Raw genomic sequence first — 10,345 nt, 5'->3', positions numbered from 1 at the left:
GCAAGCCAGTTCTGGATCCACGAAGCAAGGTTATGCTTCAGTAGTTAGCTAGTGTGGGTATTCACCAACACTAATTTAAAAACTCACAGTAAAAAAATGTGAACAAACTGGTTATTACAAGATGATCGATATGCTAGTTGGTTCCGAGCCTGCTGCCTGCCCAGAATACGCACATTCTCTCTATTAATATGGATTTCCTCTGGTTATTCAGGTTTCCTCCAACATTGCAGAGACATACTGGTTGGTACATTAACTGGGCGCAGTAAATTTCTCTTGGTGTGAGGGTGAATGATAGAATCTGGGGGACTTAATAAAATATATTAATATATTAAGTCCCTGCACCTCACAGGATCCATCTGTTAGAAACTCCTGAAGTTTGCAGACGACACAACTGTCATTGGTCTTACCCGAGACGGTGATGAGTCTGCATACAGACGGGTGGGGGAACAGCTGGCCCTCTGGTGTGGTCAGAACAATCTGGAGCTAAATACACTCAAGACTGTGGAGATGACAGTGGACTGCAGGAGGAGCCCCCCAATACTGCTGTGGAGACCTTCAGGTTTCTGGGTGTCACAATCTCCCAGGACCTGAAGTGGACACCCAACACGGACACTCTTATCAAAAAGGCTCAGCAGAGGTTGTATTTCCTATGTCAACTCAGGAAGTACAACCTGCCTCAGGAGCTGCTGATTCAATTCTATTCAGGAATAATCCAGTCTGTTCTCTGTTCGTCCATCACTGGTTTGGATCAGCCACCAAACAAGACAAGAACAGACTCCAAAGAACCGTCAGGGCTGCGGAAAGGATTATTGGTGTGAAGCTGCCCTCGATCCAGGACTTAATATGCATCTAGAGTCAGGAAGCGAGCAAGCAGCATCATTGTAGACCCATCACACCCTGGACATCACCTGTTCCAACTCCTTCCTTCTGGTAGGTGCTTCAGATCACTGTATGCCAGGGCAAATAGGTATAAGAACAGTTTCTTTCCGTATGAAATCAGTCTTATGAACACTTGAATTTTAGTCTATTTTAAACCAAGTCCACCTGTACATACACAGGTATACCTCACTGTATATAGTTCACGATTGTTTGCACTGTTGTTTTGTTTGCTTTTTGATTCTGTACAGCGAGAGCTCAGGGAAACCGGCATCAAATTCCCTGTATGTGTCCACATACCTGGTGATAATAAAGGATTCTGATTCTGAATATATATTAATTTGGGATTAGTATAAATGGTTGGATTGACAGTCAGCATGGTCAGTGCCAAAGGACTTACTCCTATGCTGTGTGACTTGTTGTCTCTCTAATCCTGAGCAGCAGGGTCTGTGACCCTGACCTACGAGAGACCTATGAGAGAACTGTGCACCAGCAACACCACAGACAAGGGGGCTGGTCAGTGGCAGAAGATATTGACATTAAGAACATGTTCTGACTTGCAATCAAATTGGCTGATCAGTAAGTTTCAGGAACATAACCCATTTGTATGTCATGGTGTGCCTGCACCTAAATGCGTGCTGTACGCACAACTAGGGAGATAATCTAATTGCCTTTGCAGAAATGTGGCAGCAGGGCAATCAAGGTGGGAACTAAATATGACCCATTTTGAATTAATAGACGCAAGTTTCTTATATTTAACATGATTTTACCAGTGTTACAATGCTGGTGGTTCATTGGTTTTTTATTCAAAAGAATTAAAAGGAATGGGCAATAAAGGATGGTCTTGCCAGTAATGTAACTGTTCTAAAAAAATATGAATAATGAAACATTTCACAAACAAGCAGTCACTTGAGATGTGACAGGAATTTTTATTCCCTCAGATACAAGGAAAGTTCGACTTTGCTAAAACAATAATCATTTTGTACAATCCTAGTTATTCACAACTGTGAATATTTGATTGTAATATTTAATAATTACCAAAATGCAGAATTAACAATTTTGCAAAAGATTTATTGTAAAATGCTCTTCACATAGTGCAATGGTATCCCAGAAACTGAAAACAATCAAATACATAATAATGATGGGAAACGGTAACAACCTTGACGGAAAAGGTGCCTCTGTTCAGTTCACTGCCAAGCCCAGTTTTCTATCTTGTTGGCCAACTGTGTCTGAAACCTCTGTAATAATGGGTGAAGGGAGACGAGAAGATAGAAAACAAAATCAGTTAGAAGGAAAGTAATCCAATATTAAATACCTGAGAGGTTAATGGAAAAGAGACAAAATTATAGTAAGTGTTATTTATGATACCTTGGAAACTTGTGTATTTAATATTTCAGTAATATTGTAAATATATTGTTTGACTAAGCATTGTCTGTTTACAAATTAGAAAAGCTAAAAGAAGATACGAGGCTGCTTTGGCAAGTAAGGTGAAAATAAATCCTAAGGATTTCTACAGTTATGTTAGTGGCAAAAGGATTATGAGGGATAAAATTGGTCCCTTGGAGAATCAGAGTGGACGGCTATGTGCAGAGCCGAAAGAGATGGGGGAGATTTTGAAAAATTTATTTTCTTCGGTATTCACTAAGGAGAAGGATATTGAATTGTGTAAGGTAAATGAAACAGGTAGGGTGGTTATGGAAAGTATGACAATTAAAGAAGAGGAAGTACTGGCACTTTTAAAGAATATAAAAGTGGATAAGTCTCCGGGTCAGGACAAGATATTCCCTAGGACTTTGAGGGAATTTAGTGTAGAAATAGCAGGGGCTCTGACAGAAATATTCCAAATGTCATTAGAAACGGGAATGGTGCCGGAGGATTGGCATATTGCTCATGTGGTTCCATTGTTTAAAAAGGGTTCTAGAGTAAACCTGGCAATTATCGGCCTGTGATTTTGACGTCAGTGATGGGTAAATTGATGGAAAGTATTCTTAGAGATGGTATATAATAATTTTCTGGATAGACAGGGTCTGATTAGGAACAGTCAACATGGATGTGTGTGTGGAAGGTCATGTTTGACAAATCTTATTGAATTTTTTGATGAGGTTACTAAGAAAGTTGACAAGGGTAAAATGGTGGATGTTGTCTATATGGACTTCAGTAAGGCCTTTGACAAGGTTCCACACGGAAGGTTAGTTAGGAAGGTTCAATCGAAGTAGTAAAATGGATTCAGCAGTGGCTAGATGGGAGACGCCAGAGAGTAGTGGTGGATAACTGTGTGTCAGATTGGAGGACGATGTGTAGCGGTGTGCCTCAGGGATCTGTACTGGGTCCAATGTTGTTTGTAATATATATTAATAATCTGGGTGGTAAATTGGATTAGTAAGTACGCAGATGATACTAAGATAGGTGATGTTGTGGATGATGAGGTAGGTTTTCAAGACTTGCAGAGATTTAGGACAGTTAGAAGAGTGGGCTGAAAGATGGCCAATGGAGTTTAATGTTGAAAAATGTGAGGTGCTACATTTTGGTAGAACTAATCAAAAATAGGACATACATGGTAAATGGTAGGGCATTAAAGAATGCTTTAGAACAGAGGGATCTAGGAATTATGGTGCATAGTTCCCTGAAGATGGAATCTCTTGTGGATAGGGTGGTGAAGAAAGCTTTTGGTTTGCTAGCCTTTATTAATCAGAGCATTGAGTATAGGAGTTAGGATGTAATGTTGAATTTGTATAAGGCATTGGTAAGGCCAAATCTAGAGTATTGTGTACAGTTCTGGTCACCTAATTATAGGAAAGATGTCAATAAAATTGAGAGTACTGAGGAGGTTTACTAAAATGTTGCCTGGGTTTCATCTCCTAAGTTACAGAGAAAGGTTGAACAAGTTAGGTCTTTATTCTTTGGAGCGTAGAAGGTTGAGGGGGGACTTGATAGAGGTATTTAAAATTATGAGGGGGATTGATAGAGTTGACGTGGTTAGACTTTTTCCATTGAGAGTGGGGAAGATTCAAACAAGAGGACATGGGTTGAGAATTAGAGGACAAAAGTTTAGGGGTAACATGAGGGGGAACTTCTTTACTCAGAGAGTGGTAGCTGTGTGGAATGAGCTTCCAGCAGAAGTGGTTGAGGCAGGTTCTATGTTGTCATTTAAAGTTAAATTGGATAGATATATGGACAGGAAAGGAATGGAGGGTTATGGGCTGAGTGCAGGTCAGTGGGACTAGGTGAGAGTAAGAGTTCGGCATGGACTAGAAGGGCCGAGATGGCCTGTTTCCGTGCTGTAATTGTTATAAGGTTATAATTCATTATGGGTTATCTGTTAAAATACATGAATGGCATACATCGTTACACTGTACGTTATATGAGCACACCTCACTAAAAGTAAAACTAAAAGAAGTGTACATGTACCCTGGCTCCATGTTTTTCTTTCGATTAGTTTTATGATTTGTATTTGTAAAAGATTACAAAAATAATTCTTCACACAAAGGGAACTGGAAATCTAAAACTCGACCTTCCAGGAAACCTAGAATTCTCAATCTTCCATAAAAACCAGACTCTAGGAATCAACCTAAGTTTTAAAAATTAAGTTATTTTTGTTAAACAAAGTTTTTAAGGGTGGAAAAAGTCCAAAGCAGGTAAAGGAAATTTAGATGCAGACTAGCTGTGATCAAACTGAATAGAAGTAGTGGTTGAAGGGATTGCTGCATGTTCTAAAGAACAAGTTCAAAGATGAAGACTGACATTTTCACAGGCATAATTTGTGAGTGTATCTGCACCCAGTCGTTGGTGAGGACATAAGTGGGTGATTTAAATCAAACAAACTTTGAGGAATATTCTGGAAATCATACTAAGCAACTAAATATTTTATTAAACTGTGTACTTACAAAATCTGCGGCCTTGTTTATAATAGGCTAAGTGGATGCTCTCTACTGTTAGCTTGTAAAGATAGCATGTTTTAAAATAAAAATATGCCTGAATTTCACAATACAGCTAGAGCTAGCTTTATCCCTTTTTCTGATGAGTGTTAAAAGCTGGGCATGCTTAAAATGAGGCTGCAAGATTTTACTGCATGCTTGTTGGGCTAACTGCAATTTTTAGTGTTACCTTTCAGAATTGTTGCTGAAGGACATGCTCTTGCCTCCTGTATTTTGACGATTCTTCTTTCCTGTTTTCTAAAGGAAAGAGATGTTTTTGGAGCAGTTTCAAAATAATTAACATTGTTCATTTGATTAATAGCATTTAATTTTTAACTGTACGGACATGACATTAGGATAAAATCTGCACCACTGAGAAAAATATGATCAAATTGACATTGAAGATTTCTGAAATGCTTACTAAGCAATTTTGAATGCTCAGTTCTGGTGATGAAGTTGGAGTCATACAAAGAGGCCCTTGAGTCCACCACATCTATGCCGAACCATACTCATCTTCTTTACCAGCATTTGATCTGTTGCCTACTACACCTTGACGATTCAAGTATTCTTCACATACCTCTTAAATTCTTCAGCGGTTTGAATGGGGCATGACTGCACAAGCGCACGGAGGTCAGCCAGTGAGAACAGTGAGAAGAGTTTAAAGGAGAGAAGAGTTCAAAAGGTGACGGTTATTTCTTCAGCAGTTTGAACGGGACACAACAGCACAAGCATGTGGAGGTCAGCCAGTGAGAACAGCGAGAAGAGTTTAAAAAGAAGACAGATTTATAAAATGGGCGTCGGAGTAGAGGGAGACAGAGTAGGACGGCTTTGGCTCAACGGGGTTTCGGTGATAAAGGGTCGAGGCGAGGTAGGTTATCTGTGTAGAATACAGACAGAAAGTATGTGTGTGAGGCCTGTTTTCTGTGCTCGGAGTCAGATGTGGGAGGTCCTGGAGACTCCCAGCATCCCAGATGGCCACATTTGTATCAGGTGCGTCGAGCTGCAGCTCTTTAGCGACCACGTTAGGGAACTGGAGCTGCAGCTCGATCATCTCCATCTGGTCAGGGAGAGTGAGGAGGTGATAGAGGGGAGCGATAGGCAGAGAGTTACTCCGGGGCCTGGTGATACAGATAAGTGGGTAACAGTCAGGAGAGGGAAGGGTAAGAGGCAGATGTTAGAGAGTACCCCTGTGGCTGTCCCCCTTAACAATAAGTACTCCTGTTTGAATATTGTTGAGGGAGGTGCCCTACCTGGGAGAAGCAACAGTGGTCATGCCTCTAGCACAGAGTCTGGCCCTGTGGCTCAGAAGGGTAGGGGAATGAACAGGATGGCAGCAGAGATAGGGGACTCTATAGTTACGGGGAGAGATAGATGATTCTGTGGACGGAGGAAAGAAATGTGGATGGTGGTTTGCCTCCCAGGTACCAGAGTCCAGGATGTTTCTGATTGCGTCCACGATATCTTGAAGTGGGAAGGAGGTCCTGAAAACAGACTACAGAAAGTTAGGAAGGAAGCTGAGAAGCAGGACCTCAAAGGTAGTAATCTCGGGATTACTGCCTGTGCCACATGACAGTGAATATAGGAATAGAATGAGGTGGAGGATAAATGCATGGCTGAGGAATTGGAGCAGGGGTGACCTGTACAAAAAGGACGGGTTGCACTTGAATCCCAGGGGAACCAATATCCTGGCGGGGAGGTTTGCTAAGGCTATTGGGGAAGTTTAAACTAGAATTGCTGGGGGGTGGGAACCAAACTGAGGTGACAGAGGAAAGGGAGGTTGGCTCACAAATAGAGAAAGCTTGGAGACAGTGCGAAAGGGGAGATAGACAGGTGATAGAGAAGGGACGCGCTCACACCGATGGTTTGAGATGTGTCTACTTTAATGTGAGGAGTATTATGAACAAAGCGGATGAGCTTAGAGCTATGCTGTTGTGACCATTACAGAGATCTGGATGGTACAGGGGCACGAATGGCTACTTCAAGTGCCAGGCTTTAGATGTTTCAGAAAGGACAGGGAGGGTAGCAAAAGAGGTGGGGCCTGACACTTTTGATCAGGGATAGTGTCACGGTTATGAAAAAGGAGGAAGTCATGGAGGGGTTGTCTATGGAGTCTCTGTGGTGCAAGTTAGGAATAGGAAGGGGGTCAATAACTCTACTGAGTGTTTTTTTATAGACCACCCAATAGTAACAGGGACATTGAGGAGCACATAGGGAGACAGATTTTGTAAAGATGTAATAATAACAGGGTTGTTGTGGTGAGAGATTTTAATTTCCCAAATATTGATTGGCACCTCCCGAGAGTGAGGGGTTTAGATGGGGTGAAGTTTGTTAGCTGTGTTCAGGAAGATTTCTTAACACAATATGTAGATAAACCTACAAGAAGAGAGGCTGTACTTGATCTGGTATTGGGAAATGAACCTGGTCAGGTATCCGGTCTCTCAGTGGGAGAGCATTTTGGAGATAGTGATCACAATTCTATCTCCTTTACCATAGCATTGGAGAGGGATAGAAACAGACAAGTTAAGGAAACGTTTAATTGGAGTAAGGGGAAATATGAGGCTATCAGGCAGGAACTTGGAAGCATAAATTGGAAACAGATGTTCTCAGGGAAATGTACGGAAGAAATGTTCAGGAGATATTTGCGTGGGGTTCTGCGTAGGTACGTTCCAGTAAGACAGGGAAAGGATGGTAGTGCACAGGAACCGTGGTGTACAAAGGCTGTTGTAAATCTCGTCAGGAAGGAAAGAAGAGCTTATGAAAGATTCAAAAAACTAGGTAATGATAGAGATCTAGAAGATTATAAGGCTAGCAGGAAGGAGCTTAAGAATAAAATTAGGAGAGCCAGAAGCGGCCATGAGAAGGCCTTGGCAGACAGGATCAAGGAAAACCCCAAGGCACTGGATAAGAGGTGAGAGAATAAGACCAATCAAGTGTGACAGTGGAAATGAGTGTATGGAACCGGAGGAGATAGCAGAGGTACTTAATGAATACTTTGCATCAGTATTCACTATGGAAAGGGATCTTGGCAATTGTAGGGATGACTTGCAGTGGACTGAAAAGCTTGAGCATGTAGATACTAAGGAAGAGGATGCGCTGGAGCTTTTGGAAAGCATCAAGTTGGATAAGTCACCGGGACCAGATGGGATGTACGCCAGGCTACTGTGGGAAACGAGGGAGGAGATTGCTGAGCCTCTGGCGATGATCTTTGCATCATCAATGAGGACGGGATTGGTTCCGGAGGATTGGAGGGTTGCCGATGTTGTTCCCTTATTCAAGAAAGGGAATAGAGATAGCCCAGGAAATTATAGACCAGTGAGTCTTACTTCAGTGTTTGGTAAGTTGATGGAGAAGATCCTGAGAGGCAGGATTTATGAACATTTGGAGAGGCATAATATGACTAGGAATAGTCAGCATGGCTTTGTCAAAGGTAGGTCGTGCCTTACGAGCCTGACTGAATTTTTTGAGGACATGACTAAACACATTGATGAAGGTAGAGCCGTAGATGTAGTGTATATGGATTTCAGCAAGGCATTTGATAAGGTGCCCCATGCAAGGCTTATTGAGAAAGTAGGGAGGCATGGGATCCAAGGGGACATTGCATTGTGGATCCAGAACTAGCTTGCCCACAGAAGGACAAAGAGTGGTTGTAGATGGGTCATATTCTGCATGGAGGTTGGTGACTAGTGGTGTGTCTCAGGGATCTGTTCTAGGACCCCTACTCTTTGTGATTTTTTTGTAAGTGACCTGGATGAGGAAGTGGAGGGATGGGTTAGTAAATTTGCCGATGACACAAAGGTTGGGGGTGTTGTGGGTAGTGTGGAGGGCTCTCAGAGGTTACAGCGGGACATTGATAGGATGCAAAACTAGACACATAAGTGGCAGATGGAATTTAACCCAGATAAGTGTGAAGTGGTTCATTTTGGTAGGTCAAAAATAATGGCAGAATATAGCATTAATGGTAAGACTCTTGGTAGTGTGGAGGATCAGAGGGATCTTGGGGTCCAAGTCCATAGGACATTCAAAGCTGCTACGCAGGTTGACTGTGTGGTTAAGAAGGCATACGGTTCATTGGCCTTCATTAACCGTGGGGTTGAGTTTAAGAGCCAAGAGGTAATGTTGCAGCTATATAGGACGCTGGTCAGACCCTACTTGGAGTAGTGTGTTTAATTCTGGTCGCCTCACTACAGGAATGACGTGGAAACCATAGAAACAGTGCAGATTTACAAGGATGTTGCCTGGATTGGAGAGCATGCCTTATGAGAATAGGTTGAGTGAACTCGGACTTTTCTCCTTGGAGTGATAGAGGATGAGAGGTGACCTGATAGAGGTGTACAAGACAATGAGAGGCATTGATCGTGTGGATAGTCAGAGGCTTTTTCCCAGGGCTGAAATGGCTAGCAGGAGAGGGCATAGATTTAAGGTGCTTGGAAGTAGGTACAGAGGAGATGTCAGGGTAAGTTTTTTTTTAAATACAGAGAGTGGTGAGTGCGTGGAATGGGCTGCCGCCGGCGCTGGTGGATGCTGAAACCATAGGGTCTTTTAAGAGACTCCTGGATAGGTACATGGAGCTTAGAAAAATAGAGGGCTATGGGCAAGCCTAGGCAGTTCTACAGTAAGGACATGTTCGGCACAGCTTTGTGGGCCGAAGGGCCTGTATTGTGCTGTAGGTTTTTTATGTTCCTAAATGTTGTGAGAGTACCTGCCTCCTACACCTTCTAAAGTAGTTCATTCCACATTGAAACCACCCTCCTGATGAAAACTTTCATCCTCAGAGCCACTTTAACCTTCTTACTCCTCACCTTAAAGCTATACAAAGGCAATAGGTTTCTCACTATCAAATCCCTCATGATTTTGTATACTTCTACAATTACACCTCAGTCCCTCAACTCCAAAACAAGCTGTACCCAGTATCTCTTCATAAATAAGATGCTCCAATCCAGGCAACACCGTAGTAAATCTTCAAAGCAATCTCCCCAATACCACTCTCCAGGACAATCAAAACAGCGCATATACTTCAGCTAAGGCCCAAGCAATGTTTTATAAATCTGTAACAAGATCTCCCTGCTCTTATGTTCTCTCCCACAGCTGATGAAAGCAATCATGCGTCTTTCTTCACCATCCTATCTACCCTGCCACTTACAATGATTTTTGGAGTCGTACACTGAGATCACTTTCTTCCTGAATACTAGGGTCCTATCATTCACAGTGCATATCCCTCCTACCCCTTATTTTATCCTGCCTTAAACTGCATCACCTTGCAATCAGTGGATTTAAATTCTATCTGTCATTGCTTTGTCCAATTTACTAGGTGATCAATATCAATCTACAAGCCTATGACTACCCTCAAAAACAATCAATTAGCTGATCACTTGTAGACTTACAAAGGATACCTTCTACATTCACATTATTAATGCACTGTATATAACAAATGGTCTTATCACTGATTTGTTTGTTATATCACTGATCAGAGCAACCCCCCACCGTCACCTCTGTCTCATATTACCAAGCCAGGTTTGGAACCAATCAGGATGAGAAAGTGTGTCTGGCAAGGTAGT

At 42.2% G+C, this 10,345-nt stretch overlaps 1 protein-coding gene across 1 annotated transcript in view; it reads right to left on the bottom strand.

Annotated features, from left to right (window-relative positions):
* Nucleotides 1-1,693: 1,693 nt before the first annotated feature.
* exosc10 (exosome component 10) overlaps nucleotides 1,694-10,345 on the bottom strand; it is a 75,126-nt gene continuing 66,474 nt past the window's right edge. Inside the window, exons 24-25 of the mRNA XM_063032876.1 lie at nucleotides 4,981-5,048; nucleotides 1,694-2,114 (exon numbers count right to left, since the gene is read on the bottom strand). Of these exons, the coding sequence (XP_062888946.1) occupies nucleotides 2,084-2,114; nucleotides 4,981-5,048 (99 nt within the window). The 3' untranslated portion in view covers nucleotides 1,694-2,083. The remainder of the gene's footprint in view (nucleotides 2,115-4,980; nucleotides 5,049-10,345) is intronic.

This window comes from Mobula hypostoma, chromosome 25 (genome assembly GCF_963921235.1).
Source record: "Mobula hypostoma chromosome 25, sMobHyp1.1, whole genome shotgun sequence".
Lineage (NCBI taxonomy): Eukaryota > Metazoa > Chordata > Chondrichthyes > Myliobatiformes > Myliobatidae > Mobula > Mobula hypostoma.
Note: the sequence above shows the minus strand (reverse complement) of the source record. Positions and strands in the feature narration are given on the sequence as shown.